The 20,497-nt window shown below is 41.0% G+C and overlaps 2 protein-coding genes across 3 annotated transcripts; one reads left to right on the top strand and one right to left on the bottom strand.

The window, feature by feature from the left end:
- Positions 1-1,048: 1,048 nt before the first annotated feature.
- On the bottom strand, positions 1,049-13,125 carry p3h1 (prolyl 3-hydroxylase 1). Of its 2 annotated transcripts, XM_051415725.1 has the most exons (16): positions 12,499-13,125; positions 10,130-10,282; positions 8,946-9,135; positions 8,721-8,852; positions 7,162-7,301; positions 5,587-5,676; positions 5,444-5,496; positions 5,209-5,336; positions 4,914-5,041; positions 4,424-4,519; positions 3,639-3,789; positions 3,399-3,516; positions 3,205-3,280; positions 2,943-3,083; positions 1,896-2,096; positions 1,049-1,847 (listed from the first exon to the last, which is right to left on the bottom strand). In XM_051415725.1, the coding sequence occupies exons 1-16, from the start codon at positions 12,958-12,960 to the stop codon at positions 1,494-1,496; spliced, it is 2,613 nt and encodes an 870-aa protein (XP_051271685.1). In that variant the 5' UTR covers positions 12,961-13,125; the 3' UTR covers positions 1,049-1,493. The 2 variants fall into 2 exon arrangements, with proteins under 2 accessions (XP_051271685.1, XP_051271684.1); XM_051415724.1 differs by having other exon boundaries at positions 1,049-2,096; positions 12,499-13,120.
- A 3,735-nt stretch (positions 13,126-16,860) lies between these two features.
- cunh1orf50 (chromosome unknown C1orf50 homolog) lies at positions 16,861-20,490 on the top strand. The gene is made up of 5 exons (XM_051414424.1): positions 16,861-17,033; positions 17,468-17,583; positions 17,691-17,777; positions 18,059-18,190; positions 19,682-20,490. The coding sequence occupies exons 1-5, from the start codon at positions 16,985-16,987 to the stop codon at positions 19,865-19,867; spliced, it is 570 nt and encodes a 189-aa protein (XP_051270384.1). The 5' UTR covers positions 16,861-16,984; the 3' UTR covers positions 19,868-20,490.
- Positions 20,491-20,497: the final 7 nt, after the last annotated feature.

Genomic DNA, 20,497 nt, shown 5'->3' with positions numbered 1-20,497 from the left:
TTGCTTCATCATTATTATTGACATATGAAAATGTAAGTAGAATTTGAAGTTACTACTATAAGTGTAGTCGTTGCTACTGTTGTTGCTGTGCAACTGTCTGTCTGTCTGTCTGTCTCTGTCTCTCTCTCTCTCTCTCACCCCAACTGGTCGAGACAGATGAACACCCACCTAGAGCCGAAGGATCTGTCCTAGGTTTCTGCCTCTTAAAAGGACGTTTTTCCTTGCCCCTGTCGCCAAGTGCTTGCTCATGGTGGTACTGTTGGGTCTCTGTAAATAATGTTATAAAGAGTTCAGTCTAGACCTGCTCTATTTGAACAGTGTCCTGAGATAACTTGTTATGAATTGGCGCTATACAAATAAAATTGAATTGAATTGAATTGAATTGAACGTAGCTGGTCAAGAAGGACCTCATTTTAACAACTTTATATGAATACATATTGGATGATTTCATTTAAATAATGCATCATATTTTATATTTTAACTAGGTGTTTAATAAATGTAGTGAGTGAGATATTTCCCTCTGAAATTTAAGTATGAAGTGGCATAAAATGAAATACTCAAGGAAAGTAACATGTACCTAAAAAATGTTACTCTCCTCCACTGGAAATGAATCATTAATAGCGTTTCTATCACATGTGACTCTGTGGGGAAAGCTGGAGAGAACTGGTAATATATCCTTTGTGAAGCGAGAAATCCTACACACACAGACTTAAGACCACTGACAGTATGAGTTAGACATGTTAGTTTTCCCAAGCAGAGGTTTATAATGTGACAGCGTTGAAATGTGCTGAGCTTCAAGGAAGATGAAGAACAATGAGCGCTTGGGCTTTGAATTATTCAGGTTGAAATCAAATCGCAGCAGGAGAGCAGAAGGATTCCACAGAACCTTGAAGTTCACTACCTGAGGATTTCTCTCAAAAGTGAATTTGTTATGGTCTGTTACACCAGCAGGGAGAGAGTGTGAACTGAACAGTGCTGCCATCCTGACACCTAGTGCCAGCTCGGAGTATTGCTTTTTTTTTTTTTTTTTAATGAAAATTCAGCACAGTTTAGAAACATCACTTTTATTTCATTGATTCACACAGCTGATTTAAGTTTTTCTTCACATATTAACCCTCCCCCTCCCTCTTTAACCCACCCGTGCTTGGTTCCAACAACAGCTACAGAAAATTCAGGTTAGAAACTGAGATGAACAAATGTAGCAGCTACACAAAGCTTTGGATGCCAAACAAAGATGGTCACAGTGATGAAGGCACTCTGGCAGATTGTCAGTATGTCTGCAGTGAAACAGCAGTCCCTTGGTATTTTTAAGTTATGGCTGACTTTGTTAAACACAATTCCATCCTCCACAATAACCAATTAATTAAAAGACAAATAACCTTTCACGAAATCAACCTTTCACTCCTTTTCCATTCAACCACCCACAGAGGAGACCTTGTAGAAAATAGTAGAAAAATAGACACCACACAGACACAGTTCCAGCTGCTGCTGGATCACAGCTCGTCCCTGTCGCTCTCAGAGTCTGAGGCCGACGTGGCATCGGCTTTAGCTTTCTTGGGGTCCTTGTTGGCTGCAACTTTTACCGTCTTTTTTGCAGCCGTTTTTTTGCCGTCCTTTACCTGCTTGGCTTGTGTTTTAACCGTCTGTTTTCCATCTTTTTTAGCAGCAGGTTTGGCTTTGTCTGCCGTCTTGGTCTTCACTTGCGCTCCAGCTTTGGTCGTTGCTTTAGGAGCAGCTTTGGCTTTAGAGACCGGTTTGGCCTCCGTTCTGTCCTTCGGTGAGTCGGCTTGTTTATCAGCCTGCACGTCTGCTGGTGCGTCCAGCTTCTGCTCTGCTGGTTTATCGGCCTGCACGTCTGCTGGTGCGTCCAGCTTCTGCTCTGCTGGTTTATCGGCCTGCACGTCTGCTGGTGCGTCCAGCTTCTGCTCTGCTGGTTTATCTTCTTGTTTGTCGTCCGCTTTTTCCTGTTCAGTCTGCACAGGAGGCTCTGCGGTTGTCGGCTGGGGCTTGGAGGTGTCAGTCACCTCCCTTTTGATGAACTCTTCATTTACAGGGGTAGAAAACATATGCAGGATATCCTGAGCCTGGATTCTCTCCTACAGGACAGAAAAATAAACATTTGAGGGACAACAGAATGCCAGATGCAATAATTAAGAATAAAAATGAGGCAGATAAAAACTCTGTTCAATATAGTTGAGCAAGAACCCGGCTGAAACGAGTATTCAGTACAGATAATGTACTGTAAATAAGTAAATAAATAAAGTGAAAAGTAAATAGTAAGAAAATAGTTTTCTTTTCTTCTTCTGATCAAAAACAGTGCTCTGAAGCTCAATTCTGAGGCTGTTCTGTAAAGACTTTTCTAATAAATTATTCAACTTCTGATCAACAGTGATCAGGCTTAAATAATAAGGTTATGTTCGCCTCTGGTTTGAGCACCACCCACGTCTGGTTAAAGCTCCGCATATTCCAGGTCTACAGCTACAGATACTTTACTTGGTTGAATAGATACAGATAATACTGTACTCGCTCATGCCTACCATTCATAACTGGATTAGATATTTTCCAGACAAGTATACATGCAGAACAATCGCTGTTATCAAAAAGTGAAACACCATTATCTACACTTGCAATTATTTTGCATTTACCGGCCATTATCTGTCTTTGCAGATGGCAAATGCCCAATTTTATAATAAACTTTTCTCAAAGCTGCAGTAGGTAACTTTTATGAAAAGTAACTATTATTCTTGTTAATTTCTGACATTTTAAATATATCCTGACAGTAGAACATGAGACAGATAATCCGTGAAACAATCAGGTTCCTCTGGCTCCTCCTAGTGCTGCTAATGGTATTTGCAAGAATCTACCGGGCCTGAATAAAAACAACCAATCAGAGCCAAGCGATTTTTGTCATACTAATTTTAGTCTACAGAGATCGTCCGTACCTTTTCCTCGTGAGTAGGATCCAGGGTGAACCACAGTGCCACAGCGCACCTCTGACCCTTAGTGACGGCTCTGACGCCGTGGGGGTTCTCCTTCCCCGCTCCGAACCCGACCACACGGCCGCACTGTGGACGCACCTCGGCCTGGAGGAGCATGAAAATATAGAACGTGCAACATTTAATAACAGTGAAGCTCGTTATGGTTTTTGTTTATATGTACCAGACGTGTCAAAAAAGATTGTGGAAAGAAAAGCCGAAAGTTTACCGTGACTGTTTTAGCATCCAGCTCAGTGAAGATGAAATCTCCTCCTTCAAAGTCATCATTCAGATAGAGGATGGCACTGCAGGGGAGAGACAATAGGATGTGGATGCTCGTCATCAGAGTTGTCTGGCTGAATGATAGACCCTGTAGTGTACTTGTGTGTGTGTGTGTGTGTGTGTGTGTGTGTGTGTGTTCACCTGTAGTCTCTGTGTGTGTACGCAGGAGGTTCCTTTATACACTCGTTAATCTCAGAGACCAGCAGACAGTTGTCAACATGAACAGGATGACTCAGGTCTTTGCGTTCCTCCTGCTTCTCTGAATAAACAACAGTGCAAAGAAAAAACTTTTAGCCGTGATCACACAAATCAGTAAAACCAGTACTGATTACAAACCAGTAATACTGAACTTTGAATGCAGTGGATTAGTTTCTGACTTACCATCGATGGCGGAGCGGCAGACCAGGTGGGAGTAAGAGAAGTAGAGCGGAGTTTCCAGGTGGAAGTACGACTCCACCACCTTCCTCACCTTCTCACTAAGGTCGAAGAACAGACGAGTGCTCTTCAGTGGAACCTTCCCCTCCTGTCCGAGCTGCAGAATGGGGAAACACCATTTTATGCTGCGGTAGCTAACGTAAATAAAATAACGTTTGTCATATTTACAGAAATGTTTACAGTATCCTGACAGTAGTACATGTGGAAAAAATCTGATTCCTCTGGCTCCCTCCTAGTTGCATTTGCAAGAATCCACTGGGCCTGAACAAAAACATATACAGGTACAAAGACGTTTTGGGTTGGAGGCTTGGAGACAGTTGATTGTTGAGTCTCATTTCCAGGGTCCCAAAGCATCTGTATTTGACGCCCTGGGAATGAAAGTCAACAATCAGCAATCTTTCTTGACTCTGATTGGATGTTTTCTTTTAGCCCGGTGGATTCTTTCAGATGCAACTAGGGGGAGCCAGAGGAACCTGAATTATTCACAGATTATCTGTGTCATGTACTACTGTCGGGATATGGGGAAAGTTTCAGCAAATATAACAAAAAATATCTTTATAAAAACTTGCTACTGCAGCTTTAACAGCAGCCACATGGATGAAACCAATGTAGGTCAACATCTTTAAATAAACGTTCTATTTAATTAATGTTGGTACGTTGAAACTGTGTCTGCGTGGCTGTTTTCTAATGAGAACACTTGGCTTAACACTTATGGGAGTAGGACTACAGACCTTCACAGCCTTCAGGACAGTGACTCCCTGGAACATCTCACTGGGGGAATGGGGGGAAGGGCGCCCCCTGTAGCCATCACCTTTCAGAGCTGCTGCCTGGGAAATATGCACAACATCAACTGTCTGACATGACGGGCTGACACACACGTTTATATTACTCCCCTATATAAATTCTATTCAAGCTTCAAGTTATGCATAATTAAGGGAATGGTCACTTTGAGTGACATAGATGGGTGTCATCACAGGTAACCTGGCTTTATTAAGGCCTCCTCAACTCTCAACGCTCCATGCATTTGTCCATTTTCAGAAACCTATAGTTGATGTCACGGAGACAACTTCCATATTTTATACAGTCTATGGTTGCCATTTGTTTTTAGTAGTAATGTGGTTTATTTTCTGTTCTATCCTGTTAAAACTAACAACTTTTGTTTCTGTGGCAGTACAGTTAAATCAATAAGCTGTAAGTGATTTCATTCTTTAGATAGCTCACATTGGAGAGGCGCTGCAGCTCCCTGCACTCGTCATCACTGATCACACCATCCAGCAGCACCCGCTGAGAGCCGTTCAGCTGCTGGGGCGTCATGGTCACCTTGATGTTATCATGCAACACACTGACACCTAGGGGAGAAAGGTTACAGGGTCAAGGGAGTAAAAGTCAGACTGTCAGGCTTAAACCTTCTCAGGTAAGTACTATAGTTAAATTTGGTATTTATTGTAGTTTTGTTTACATATGAAATATTAAAGATTAAATCATGAACATCTCACTAACTGGCTGGAACTTTTACCTTCCTGTGGCGATATAATCATGGCAATATCTGAAGAATCCTTCTTCTTCTCCTCAACCAGAGTCTCAATCTCCTTCATTAGGTTTCCTATTTCCTCTGTGATCCTCGCTGCAGTCTCTCTGTCGGCTCTGAGACACACACACACAGGTAGAATGACAGAGGCTTTAACATGACGTCAACAAACATTTATTCATGCCCTGCACCAATGTGTGTGAGGCGGTGTCTGCAATCTTACTTCTGCTTGTCTCTCAGTTTCTTGGGCATGACATCTTCAGGAGTCCATGTGTCCTGAATTCAAAATGGTTGTAAAGGCACAAGTAAGATACCGCCAAGCATGAGTTAACTATGTGACGGATAACAAATTATTTATTCACTCACTGGATCTACAAAGGTGACTCCGAAGGCTTCATATCCAAAGTAGAGCAGCTCTTTTTCCAGTATGGACTGCTGCATGTACAGTTTCACCACCTGGAGGCCAGACATCAGTTGAATGATGAGATACATTGGTGTTCAATTAAATGTGCAGAAAACAGCTACATCAAGGGGGGCATTAAGTAACCAATATGGGCATTTTTGCCCCAGCCTTTGCCTCTCAAGCTCAACACAGACTGCCCTACACTTAGTCATTTTTTGTGCCGTATCCTGTCTGAGGGACAGTAAGTTTTAGTACATGCCAGCATCATTACCTTCTGCACATGTACATAATTTCATTCCAATGTGGGAAAGGCGGACTCCGCCACTAGCAACCTTTTTTGTTTTTTTTTTTTAAATATTGTTTTGGGGTAATGTCATGGCTTTATTTGATAGCTAACAGTGCAGAGATGACAGAAAACAAGGAGAGAGAGAGAGAGAGAGAGAGAGAGAGAGAGAGAGAGAGAGAAAATGGGTGATGACAGGCAACAAAGGTACCAAACCGGGGACGATACAGTTTGTGGTCTGGGACCACTAAACAGGATGCCCAGCATTAGCAGTTTTAAACAGCAGACATTTTGACTTGTCATAGTAGTACAAACACTACTAACTGTTACTAATAACATTAACAATGAACTGATGTTCCAATGTACCAGTGTGAGCTAAATGGAATACAGCCATCATTAGTTTTAATATTCAAACCTGTGCTTTTCCTAGTGCAACAATTTCATCTGTCATAAATGTTTAAACTACTATTAGAGAGGGAATTACATATAAAAACTTGAGGTTTGATATTATAACTTTAGGTCTCTACAAATGAAATTATGAAATAAATAAAATGCGTTTTGGTGAATGAATAATAATTTTGCATTTCCATATAAATGCAGCAAACTGCATTCACAGTTTTAGGCAGTGCCTGAAATGCACCTAAACAAAACATACCCCTAGCCCAGATTTTTTTGCTGTTTTTATACCCTCATTAAAAAGGATATTTTTAGTGTGTTTGCTTAGCATTAAGGTAGCTACTTGTTTACACAGAGACACAGTTATGCAGTAGTTTACTCAGTACTGGTGAGTATTGGCCCATTTCAGGCACTGGTTTTAGGCTTTTTACCACCCACACCTTCACCCATAGGAGTGTTTTTATTCCAAAACTGAGCGCAGGCTGGAAAGTGAGTTTAGTTGTGAAAGCCAGAGATCTCAGCAGCCAGAGAAATAATCACTTAGTCATTAGTATTGATCAGCAGCCCTATTAACCCACTATAAATACTGTATAATATGGACATTTAGAGCCAGTGGCAGTAAAAATCTTACTTATAGCTTAAGCAGCAAATGTTTTTCTGCTTTAGATTACCATCAGTGCTTTTTTAATGTCTCTTTTGTGCCCTTGAGTACATTTAAGTGCTACTCGAGGCCATTTTTCTCTCACAACTGATTTATTGCTGATAGTTATGGAATAAGATAACACACAGTTAAAAATAACTGCACTCACAAAGTGCTTTGAACAAAAGCCAAGCATCGTGCGAGTTAGCCCGACTGTACCTGTCTGGCTGATATGGTCTTTGCCTTGTCTTCACCCAGCACGGCAGAATAATAGGCCAGGTTCTGGTTCATCACCTCGTCGTCAGGGTGGAACAACAGGAAGGTCCTAGCACACTCTATGGCCTGCTCATATTTCTCACCTGGAGAGAGGGAACAGAAGCAGGAGGGTGAACAGCTGGTATGAGGTCTCCAACAGCTGTTCTAAAGTAATACAGTGTTCTCACTGCAGGAAAAAAAAAAGGACAGCAGGTCATCATGAAGATTCATACACTGGAGGTGCAGTTTACGGGGAACACCATATATCTTTATGTTTCTGGGCTTACAGTGTAGCCAGCGGACAGGCCAAGATTGCCTCTTCTGGGCGCGATAAGAGATATGGTAGAGCTGCATTGTGGGAAGGTTAGCCGAGTAAGTGTTTTTGGAGACTATTCTAAGTAGTACTAACAAATCCCTAATAGACCTTTTTCACAGCAGCCATTTTGACATGAAATAGCAGGCTAAACACAGGCATTACCAATGATACTAATTAGGGCTCCGTTCTATTCCGGGCAAATAGAGTCAGGGTGATGCTATTGTGCATGTTGGCTCAATGGAATACACTAAATGGAACAGAACCTTAATTGGTATAACCTGTGTTTACCCTACTATTTCATGTCAAAAGGCCTGCTGTGAAAAAGGTGTTTTGATCCTTTCATCCCTCCGTGTTCCTAATTATTAGCAGAGCAATGGTAGCTGCTTCTCACCTGTAGCTGGTGCTACCAGTTAGTCTCACCAGTTTAAATGACAACATAGTGACAGATTAGATGAGCTGTACTGAATTAACATTAATACCATCATGGCTAAAATGAAACCTTTGGCTGTAAATGAGCTCTAAGGGGACAGTATCTCCCCTCTTCAGGGAGAAACGGCTTGATTTGCTTTTATATATAATAATTTAATACATCTTATAATGCAGGAGATGATTTTCACATAAACCACCACCAAAGACATTTTCAATTATTTTAACTGGTTAATGGCTAATCAAATATTACTGCAGGCATTGTGCATTGCAACTGTGGTCAGAGTGTTGATTTATTTAAATGCGTATTAACATATCATAAGAGCTAAGAGATTTCATGGTTTAGTAAGTCTGGTTGATGGTGCTAGACTCCACCTTCTACCTTGTACCAATGCTGGATGCTGATTAGTTGTAATGTAATTGTCTCCCTACGTGTAATGCCAGTTACTTTAAGGGTATCACCTGTGTGTGTTTGCTATTTACGAGGGACTGTATACTTGTGACACTGTGAAGGCTGGACGGCCATTTGTCTTCTTGTCCTCTGTAAATAAAGTGACTTCTTGTCATCGAGCGTGACCCTCCTCTGTCATTATTAGTCAATAAAACACTGTGGAAACTCTACATCTTGTTTTTTTTATAAAAGGCCAATTCAACTTATATATCTGCTATCTGCAATATCAATGGTGCTGTAAATCTATGTACATTTAGGGTATAATTCCATTAGATTGAGGCATGTATGATCCTCAGTACAGGCTGAAAAAGACAGGGCTGTGAGACTCACTGTTGTAGTAGGAGAACTGCAGGTAGTTGAAGTGTGAGGGGAGGAAGTCCTCAAAGGGCTTGTCTCTGCCTGCAGTGGAGGCCAGCTCTACCACGCAGTGCTGCTTACAGTTCAGTATCTGCAGGTAGTGGTCTGAAACACACAGATACGTTTACACAAACTTCAGCATATTCTCAAAAATGTGAATCTGTTCTGCACAGAAACCCCAAGGATGTCCTGTCTCACCCGTCATGGCCTGGAACAGGTCGGCACTGTACTCCATGTAGTTGTATCCGTCGTAGTTGTAGGCCCCCTCGCACAGCGCTCTGCACTCCTTATCGGCGGTGAAGTACTCGTCTACGGCCACCTCGAAGTGTTTAGCCGCCAGGCCGAAAGAGTCGTCGCTGTAGTAACTCTTCCCCAGCAGGAACTCGGCCTGAGGAGAGAGCGAGCGGGCATCCAGTGAGGTGGCTTACAGTCACCATTGCAGAGGGGATGTTGTGTAATATTACTAGTTTCACATATAAAAGCGTCCATCTCTAGATCAGTGGTTCCCAACCTTTTTTGTGGTGTCCCTTCATCAACACCGCCATTCATGTTCCAAATGTGTTCATTTGGGTGCATTTCAAGCTGGATGTTATTTAACTTTTAATTAGCATGGGACGATATGAAAATTTCATAATAATTACGATATACTTTATTATCACCATAATCATAAAAATATACTTCATACTGTTAAAATGGCACTAAAACATAGTGGAACCACTTTACCTTACATTTAGTTAAGAAACACATAGAAACACCTCATCTCCCTGTTCTTTATTTGGAATCTATACTATTTCCACACATCTGGTTTAACTTTTTTTATGGGGATTCAAGGGGCAAGCCGAGCCTTCAGCCATGGTGACAGGCTTCTGATTTTCTTGACTGCAAAAACACCTAAATTAATTGTTACAACTGACTAAAAATATGGATGTATTTTTTTATCAAATCATTAATTAAACTTTTAGTTAAGCAAATCAACAATCTCTCCACATAGCCCTGGGTTGGGGATCACTGTTCTAGACAACAGTCATCATCTTTCATTAAATCAAGTCTGTAAAACAGGCCAACGCACATACTTTAAACATGTTAGAGTTCAAACCCTCTATTTTAACAGCAGTAATAACAAAGTGCACATAAAGGTCTTGAAACAACTTGTCTGGGTTTACAAAAGCTATTTTAAAACTTTAAGTTGGCTAGGTGCACCTACCATAGTAAGTATCTGAAAATGTTACTGTAGAGAATGGATCATGTAACAAAGTGTTTCTGAAATAAACTGAACCAAAAACAATTACTGATATGTTAACAAAGCAAAGAAACATTATCGACCACCAGCCCCCCTCTAAAGACTGGCCATGAGACTCATTAGAGAGGGAGGTTGCTCTCACCATATGTGTCCTGGCCTCCAAATCTTTGAAGTCCTCTTCCTTTACTCCCGCCATCATCCTGTAGTACTCCAGGTTCTGTCTCATCTCCATGTGATCCGGGTTGGCCTGGTAGAACGTGTGGGCAGCTGCCACCGCCTTGTCCAGCTTATTGATCTGAAAAACACACAGGGGTTCATCTCATCCTCTCTGACTGGAGGCATATTAATCAATGAATCACCTCCCACACACCCTAATCAGCAGCATTCACTGCTGTCTCCCAAACAAGGCTCGGTCTATCCAACCTCTATCTATATTAAAATGGAAACAGATACCCTTTCCCCCTTGAGAGCAGCAGACTGATAGAACTTTTTATAAAGTTGTTATGACTGTTTGCGAAAGGTTTCTTATTTACACATCCAACAGTTACAGAGCAACATCAGCATTCGATTTTCGAGTCGCGTTTCTGTCCACCTGGAGTGTGTAAGTCCAATACTCTCTCTCTCTCTCTCTCTCTCTCTCCTGAGGGAAATACCTTGCACTGTAGCTGCTAAATGCTCCACTGTGTTCACCTGCTAAGCTTGTCACTTACTTTATTGCTATAGCAGTTTGGTGCTAAGCAGCTAGCATGCAGGGGATTGTATTACGGTGCATTCCATTTGAAATCCAAAGTTTAACTGGAATGCACCCTGAAGTCGTATTTCTAACTAGGAAAATCGGAGGAACCTCAACAACCACCTCAAAATCCAAGATGGCTGCTCCGTGTGTCAACTAAGTGAAAGTTGCAGTAATATTCTGTTTATTGGCACCACTGTGTTTTGTTTCTCATTAAATCAGTCATTCACACAGTAAGCGCTCAGCTTTGGACTATATGGAACGTACCATTAGAGCTTTATGCTGAAAACAGCTACTTGTTAATGCTGGAAACACAATACGAGCAGAGCTGCAACGATTAGTCAATTAATGGATTAGTTGTTTACTATAACATGTATGCATTAATTCATTCATTCGAGGACATTACCATGGCCTTCTGGGAAACACTGGTTTTCTGACATTTTATGGACCAAACAACTGATCAATGAATCGAGAAAATGATCAATTGATTAACTGACAATAACAATAATTGTTAGCTGCAGTCCTGGCTATATTTTTGCTTTTGATTTTTTTCTCAGTACTTGACTAAGCTCACCAAACCTCATCAATCAGGTGTGAAATATATATTTGACTGTAAGTTTAGCGAACCAGTACCTTACTTTTGGAAGAGCTAATGTTAAAGAGGCAGGAAGTCATTTGTAGGTTACACTGACTTCCACATATGACACACCTACACAATCCCCGTAACCCTCACCTGTGTCTCTAACGTCAGTGGCCTGTAATCAAAGCAAACACATCAGGTCGGTGTTCAGTATGTTGTATATGTACACTGTGATCCAGGGGAAGTGATCAGCAGGAATTTTGTATGATGTAATATGATGTTGGGTCAATTTATGGGGTTGCATTACATGGAGTATGTTTTAAACAAGGAATTATATTAAAATACACTCTTAATTAACGTATTAACTAGTAATAATATGACAGTAATTTACTTTCCCCAGTAACTAGTAGTGTAAGTAATTACTAATACATTTCAGCAATAACATTACAGTTACTCCTCAAAAAAACAATGACTTCCAATATTACTTTGGTTGGGACACCCTACTGATTTGAAATCCAACAATTCAATCACATCCTCTGACTCATTTTTGCATTGTAACATTACTATTTTGTAGGCAGTTGCAGAAAAGTAATGTAACTAGTAGTGTAACTGATTACTGTTGGCAGGGAGTATACAGTTTCTGAGTAACTAGCCCAGCACTGTCTGTATTTCAGATCATTTCTTCCACAGATTTTAGTGCCATTCTCCAGCAGTTTCCTGATGTTGCTGCTTTCAGGTTCGGCCTGAGAGTAGTATTTCTGAATACACACACATAACAAATGGACTTAAATAATGTTTAAAGAAAGATAATAAAATTACAAATCATATAACTGTCTTGTCCTGTCCTCTATTACAGGTAAAAGTACTCCAGTGTGCCAGCAAAGCTTGAAAGCAGCACTTTAAACCGCTGGATCCCAGAAACCGACGTCCTAACGTCAGACCACAGAAGCTGACTCCACCTTAAGACGTGGCATGGTCGCCCTGGTTTTTTGGGGGGGTTGGGGCATTTACAGTATCCAACTCCAACTCCACACCAACTCAGAGCTTGAATGAGACTAAAACTACAATGTGTTTGAAGTTCTCCCTCCCTCTGGGCCTGCATGTTAACTCTGAATATGAACAGAGTTGTGATGCGTTAGTTTAGAGAGGGACAGCCCTGAATGCAGCTCATAGCTTGTAGCCTCCTGTCGCTTTATACCTTAAAATAAGCCACTTGTAAGTAATTGTACGGGGTCCTCTTGCTGAACTCCAGCTGCACTTCTCCGGTGACTTGGTGCATAGTTGGTGAACCGAGTTTCTCAGTTTCGCAGGAGTTAACGCAGTCCGCCCGTTTCAGGATTTTCTGGAAGAATCCCAGATCCTCCACAGATCCGGATCCCGGTATGGGAACTCCCAAGCCGGCCAGCCGGTCGCCGAAAGAGGTCCGGTTGGCGCAGCTCATCCGGCACTGAGCCTTCACGCTGCGGACCGTAGCTTTGTTCCTGAGCGCCTTCTCCATGTTCAGGATCACCGTCAACCAGTCCCCCTTGTAGTAGGCTTCCACCGCCGTATCGAAGAGGAAGTCATAGGGCTCCAAAACAAAGTGACTGCTCAGATTAGTGTCCGCAGCGCACAGTGGGACAACCAGGCAGGACAGTAGGAGCGCATAACGGAGCTCCATGATGCTAAAATGTCCGGGCTCTGCAGCGGGACGGAGGCTCAGCCGGAGACTGCAGGAGCCGGTAGAGAGAGGAACTTCTGCTCCCACACTCACTCCTCTGGAGGTGGGGTTAGAACAGTTGAGCCCCCGGCTACACCCCCCTCATCCCCAGCCTACACATGAAGATGTCATTATGTCATTGTAACAATGTGCGGAGGACAACGTGCAGTGGAAGTTAGGATGGACCTCAGTGTGTAATACTGCTGGAGGTCTGAATCCCATAAAGTCCCCCTAACTAAAGGCCCAATCAGTGTCATCACTTCCTCTGAGACCAAGATGTTTGTGTTGCTGACTTACAACTGGATTCCCCAGTAAGAGAAAGTTAGTTCCAAGTGTATGGAAGCTCATTGGTGACACAACTTACAGAAAATGCATTAAACAAATTAAAACGCAAAAAACCCCACATCTGATTGATAAGATAAGATAATGGACTTTATCTGTCCCATACTGGGGAAATTCGCTTGTTACAGCAGCTCCTTATACAAAACAACAACATTCATAACAAAATAGACAATAAATAAAAATAGAATAGAAAAATAAGAATAAGAGTTATATGTCCACTATATCTACAGCTTTTATATACAGATGGAATTGATGGAACATTGCACAGGTCACAGCAGGAGGTTATGGTACAATGTAGTAAACTATATATATATATATATATATATATATATATATATATATACACATATATAGCCTATATAAAGAGCTTATATAAGGACTATGTATAGAATAAAATGTGCATATTCAATATATATGAGTAAGTAGGATATAAAAACCTGAGGTAAGTATGTGAAGATGATGTGATGTGAGTTTTTAGTTGATGTTACAGTGAAACAGAACAGTGCTACGTTATGTCACTGCTGTGTTGAAGAGTCTGACAGCTGTTGGAATGAAGGACCTGTGGCAGTGTTCCTTTTGCACTGTGGGTGCAGCGGTCTGCCCCCTTGATTGAACCACTTTAAAACATAAAAGAAACTGTGTTACAGCTTTTGAGCAACATGTGGGGCTTCTTCATTGTTTTGTGACGTGCTTTCACATGTAGATGTTTATTATCCTCACACTGGAGATTATATTCAAAATGAGAGCAGAACAAACAAACAAACGTTGGATTTCACCTGGAAATGAAGAGTTGTCTTACGTCTTGTGCTCAGAAGTGCAGAATCTGCAAAACAGCCAGAGAAAATGTCAGAGCCCATTTCAGACTAGATCTTCCCATGTTAGATAGATAGATAGATAGATAGATAGATAGATAGATAGATAGATAGATAGATAGATAGATAGATAGACTTTATTAATCCCCAGAGGGAAATTGGGTCGTCATAGCAGGTACATTAAAATACAATAAAATACTTAGAATAAAATACTTAGATAGAAAAGATAAAAAAAGGTAAGGTGCAAAGAGTTGTAGTTGCAAGATGGTGGTAATAGTACTGATGACATGATGGTAGTGTTATTGTTAATAACAGTATATAATAATAACAGTATATAATGATAATATTACAAATATTTATAATAATATGTTTATATAATATGATGACTGAACAGATATATATGTATACACATAGATATTATACATTGATATTGATATGATGTAAACATGTGTCATATATTCAGCCTGTGCAAGGTGTGCATACATACATACTGTAATATATATACACAATATATATAATATGTACACACATGCTTTATATCATATCATATCTTGTGTATATATCTATATATGTATAATAGATACTTGACTATACAAGAAGATATACATACAATAGATAATATCCTATATATTGTTATAGAATAATAATAATAATAATAATAATAATGTAATACATGATATATTATAATAATAATAATAATAATAATAATAATAATAGTAATATAATATAATATTATTAATATAATCATAATATATTTTATAAATATGATATATAATATCAACATGGTTAATATCACACAATAATAACAATAACACATATCACATATGATAGTATATGAAGTATATGTTCCACAGGTAGATTTAGTCCAGTTCTGTAATTGTGGCTCTGACAGAGGCAGATGAGTTATAAAGTCTTATAACAGAGGGGAGGAATGATTTTCTGTATCGTTCCTTAGAGCAGCGGAGTTGAATGAGTCTGTTGCTGAAGCTGCTCTTTAGCTTGTCCAGTGTTGTGTGGAGGGGGTGGGAGGGATTGTCCATGATTGCCAGCAGTTTTCCCAGCATCCTCTCCTCCACCACCTCCCCCAGGGTGACAAGCTTAGAGCCAACAACAGACTCGGCCTTTTTAATGAGTTTGTTCAGTCTGTTGGCGTCCTTTGCCTTGATACCCAGGACACCGCAGCAAAGAAGATGGCGCTCGCCACAACAGACTGATAGAACATTGAATGACCTGAGCCTCCTCAGGAAGTAAAGCTGGCTCAGGCCCTTCTTGTAGATGGCCTCTGAGTTTGTGGACCAGTCCAGTTTGTTGTCCAGTGTGACACCCAGGTACTTATACGCCGACACCATATCCACATTGGTCCCACCGATGCTGACAGGAGAGGGCAGGGGCTTGTTCCTCCTATGTACTATGTTATGATGTTCAAGGGGCGGACCTAGATGGCTGACATGGGGTGGCAGCTGCCCCTCCTGAAAAATGCCTGGCCACCCCAGCTTGATTTTGATGCTGTCAAATTTAACACATTCATTTAGATTAATAAAAAAAATAATGAGGTAAAAATGGAAATGAACACATATAATGGTGCATATAAACTATCTGTTACTGTCATATTTCTCACGCACAAATTAAAAACAAAGTCAAATGATTTTCACACCACAGAATTTCACTGCTTTATATCAAGCACACTTCACTAGATCACATAGGAAATATTGATCTGCCTTTGCCTGAGACTGACTGGATCTTTCTCTCATTTAAAACAGCATGAAAACATATTGTCATAATGACAAAGCATTTATCTTACAAGTGAAGTTTGTTTTCATGGTATACATTGTAATAAATAGAAGTTTTTCGAAAAATGGAAGTATCTTTTTGAGAATTTTTATTTTATTTATAACAGATCATGATCACATAACAGGGGAAAGAGCAGATGTTGATACTGCCAGTGGATGTAGGCTGTTTTCTCATGAGGTAGCGATTTCTACAAAGAACACAGGACTATACTGAACACCCTCACTTTTGTCAACCACAAATGAGACCATGCACTATATATAGAATATACAGAAAAACCTCTACACGTGTGTCAGAAACCAAACTTGTGTAAGTGCGCACGCAATGGATCATGGGGGAAATCATGTGCGGAAATGGCACATAAGCCAAGAGCAGGACTACTGTAAATGTAGTTCTTCGGTCTCGTATATGCGCGGTGGGTTTTGTGCAGGGTGTGAAGCGGTCTATGTGGAAAGCAAAGCACAGCGGCTGCTTTACGCGGTGATATCCCGACTTCTGACTCTTTGGTTTCTCAACAGTGGCACATCTCCTCTTGTTTAAATGCTCTGGGTCCTTCTGAACTGCCTGGAAAAAAAGAATTCACAATAAAATACAAAATATGCAACGTAAGTGTTAATATCGATGGGGATGCAAGTTGCACGTTTAAAATACAAATATGGAATAATACCTACGCTCCATGAAAGCATTTTTTTAAATTTGGAAGTATTTTATACAGGCACATATTAGGACAGCCACGTTGGCAAAATGGGGCGGAGATGTAGGACCTCGTGAAGCCTCCGGTAGTTATTGGTCAAATATGATCTGGGCTGCGTTTCATTACGTTCAACGCGCCCTCCTCCCCCGCCCCGCCCACTTTCCCTCCGCGCTCCAAGTGGCCTCCGTGCGACGGATGCTGTTACGTCAGACCCAGGGCTGAGGGGAAGTGGACTAACGTCAGTAATGAAACGCAGCCCTGGTTACAAAAGCGGCCGCCGGAGAGAGACTACCCTGGAGAAAGTCAGTGGAGAGAGGGGTCTGTAGAGAAAAGAAAGCCAGAAGACAACATGGACAGGACGGTCAGCCTTCCCAACCAGCCCGACAAAAGAACCACAGGTAACAGACACCTGAAACCTCCCACAATCCTCAGCACTCTCGCTGTTGAACTTCCAAAGCAGCCTGTGAGTGTTATCATGGATGTGTGTTAGCTAACTGTTAGCACAGTGACAACTTCTGTTCCAGCTGCTGTGATTAAACCACATTTACCCGACTAATGCTTCACTGTATGTGGATTGAATGAATGATTGTGTCGTGTTCCACATAGCTGCTGGAGGACTGTAAAGCGTAGTGTTCAGTGTGTGGAGAGTTTGGAGTTAATAAGTGTATTATTACTGTCTGAGTCGTTATGTGTTCATAGAGAGTGACAGTGGCTGTGTTAGCATTAGCATTAGCAGCAGCATGTTCAGTTACATACCTGATATAATTATGATGTAACTGTGTGTGTGTGTGTGTGTGTGTGTGTGTGTGTGTGTGTGTGTGTGTGCCTTCAGTGACTCTGGTTGAGAGCAGCAGCGCCCCCAGCGGGCTGGAACTGGTCAGTTCCTACCAGACCACCAGAGTGGGAGACCCCATGGACCTGGTGGCGCTGGCAGGACAAGTACAGAAGGTGTGGACTTTGACTGAGAAAGAATAAAGTTCTACACAGCAACACCTCTTGATGTGGGCGGATATAACTATTATATATACATATAACAGGTTTTTACTTTATTTTAGGGAGATGACTTCATTAAGGCCAACGCTTGCAACAAACTGACTGTCATTGCTGACCAGATCAGATACCTACAGGAACAGGCAAGAAAGGTAAGAGCATCAGTCGTTCTAGAAGTGGAAGGGACCCCAACATTAACGCTGCGCTTACTCTTGTCTTCAGAATACTACTGCAGCTACTTTTTAGCTGATGCTGCCAGGATGCATACACTGTACACGTTTAAATCAGATTGGACTAGTTTTGGCATCCTGACATTGCTATATAACAGCACATTTGAAAATGGGACAGTAGCAACAAGAAAGAAATCATGGTAATATCTGAGTATGTAAAATAGTCCAGTACACATACTGTATGTGTTCTTCTCCCTGTGTAGGTTTTAGAAGAGGCTAAAAGAGATGCTGACCTCCACCATGCCGCCTGTAACATTGTGAAGAAACCAGGAAACATGTATTACCTCTACCAGAGGCAATCTGGGCAAAAATACTTCTCCATCATCTCACCTAAGGTTGGTATTATATGATAGATACAGATTGTTCAGCTGCCTCTAAAAGGGTACTTTGGTTTTTTGAGGTGGGGTTGTGTTAGGTATACAGATAGATAGATAGATAGATAGATAACAGACTATTAATCCCTGAAGGGAAAATGGGTCGTCATAGCAGCCAGGTACATTCCTGTAGTCAGTGTATAGATGGTCAATGCCCGTTAATTTTCCTCAGTACCTTTTTATATAACCCAACTTCAAAAACACCCAAACTATCCCTTTAATGTCCCCCTGTGTGGACACACAGTGTTACAAAATGCCAGCAGTCCCACAGAGATGCTAACACGTGAATGCCTAACCGACCACCTGCAGCTATTTGTGTGTAAGGCTGAGCAGAAGGTGTTGGGTGTTCAAAGTTCACGTAACCCAGGAGGGAGCTGATAGTGAGCGCACAGGCAGTTCGGGTTGGATTAGACTGGTTGCTGTTGTGGCGACGTACGAGTGTTTCGCAGGTTCAGACAAGATTTGTAGTGGTCATGAAATATTTGACAGTTGTGTGTAATCAAGACAGGGAAAGATTGTTAGGGAATGCATTTGTCATACTGTAATGTATCAGAGAGTAGTTTCAGGGATTTCCTGCTGTAAGGGGGCTCTTAGAGGTGTTTCTCCAGAGCTAAACCCAATAGGCTGACTCTGTTTAACCCTTTATAAGCTGGAAACATAGAGAAACATATGGCTGCAACTACTGATTATTTTCATCACTATTAATACAAAAATTAAAAAAAACATAATTTCATCATCGTTGTCATAGATCATTCTGCTAATTATGTTCTTGGTTAGTCCTGAAAATGATTGACTATCACAATTTCTTAAAGGCCAAGGTGAAATCATCAAATTGGCTATTTTCTTTGAACAAACTGTTTTTCATTTTACTGCAAGAGAATGAAAATCCTTAAATCAGTTACTTTCTGGCATTTTTGCTACAAATATAATTCATTTCTTAAAGGTCCAGTGTGTAACATTTAGGATAATCTATTGTCAGAAATGGAATATAATATTTATAAGTATGTTTTCATTCGTGTCTAATCATCTGAATGGAAGACTTGTTGTGTTTTCGTTACCTTACAATGAGCTGTTTTTATCTACAGACGCCACAGGTCGCCATGGAGTCTATCATGTTTGTACAGTAGCCCAGAAGGGACAAACAAACACTGGCTCTAGATAGGGGCGTATGTGTTGTGCATTTCATGGCCAGCGTAGTCTCTTCTTCGTAGTTGGGGAGGAAGAATCGAACTGCAACTACGCCACTAAATCCTACACACTGGTCCTTTAAACGATGAATTTTCCAGACAAAACTAATAATCAACAAATCATTTCAGCTCTTGAATAAAACCCTTTAATTATAAATGTAAGAAGGGAGTAGTTGAATTGTAAACTGATATTAAGCTGATTTATAGAATGAAAAACGTTCTGTCTCTTGACTCTGAGATCTAACCTACTCTGTCCTCTCTGAAGGAATGGGGTCCAAGTTGCCCTCACTCGTTTGTTGGTGCATTCAAACTTCAACATGACATGTCCTGGACCCCCATAGATGAGGTGGAGAAGAAAGACTCAGAGTTCGCCATCATGGACAAACTGCTCTGCCAACAGACTGCCTTACCATCTTACACAGGACCCAACTTTAAGGGCCTCTCTGATTAGAGGACTGCTGAACTGGACTGGATTAAAGGACTGGAACTTAAGGACACCCGGTGGAGGTTAAACTATGGTCTTAATTGGGAAAACTCTATACGTGGATTGGGGTTGCTGATATAAAAGTATCCGCCACACAGTGTCTTGATGACACTCATACACGGTTGCATTACTGCATTAAGTTGGTGTCAACAATACGTTTTTGTTTGTATACACATCAGTTGCTGTTACTGTATGTCTTAACCGTAGGGATGCTTCTCTAAGACTGAATCATATCGGGCTACTCTGGAGGGCCTGTGCATGGACACTTTTACTAAATAAAGTTTGTCTGCTTATTAGCCTTTATCAAACCTCTTAGCTACATTGGGTTAAATATTATCAACATTCATCATGGATTTTAAAGCTGCCTTGTTGCCCGTTTTCTTGTAAACAAACAAAGGTTCTGTTTTTATTCAGTGTTTCTCACCAAAGGCATTGTGTGTATCTTAGAGGCTCAACAAACATGATAAAAGCATTTTCTACAGTGCTTTCAAAAATATATTTGAACCATGTTGAGCCATCTATCAGTGGATCAAGTAAATGTGTTTTGTCTTCCATTTATTGACTGTAACCAATAAATTTGATGTCCATTGTCCACTG

The sequence above is a fragment of the Dicentrarchus labrax genome, unplaced genomic scaffold (genome assembly GCF_905237075.1).
Source record: "Dicentrarchus labrax unplaced genomic scaffold, dlabrax2021, whole genome shotgun sequence".
Taxonomy (NCBI): domain Eukaryota; kingdom Metazoa; phylum Chordata; class Actinopteri; family Moronidae; genus Dicentrarchus; species Dicentrarchus labrax.
The sequence above is the reverse complement of the archived record's forward strand: the minus strand, read 5'-3'. Positions and strand labels throughout refer to the sequence as shown.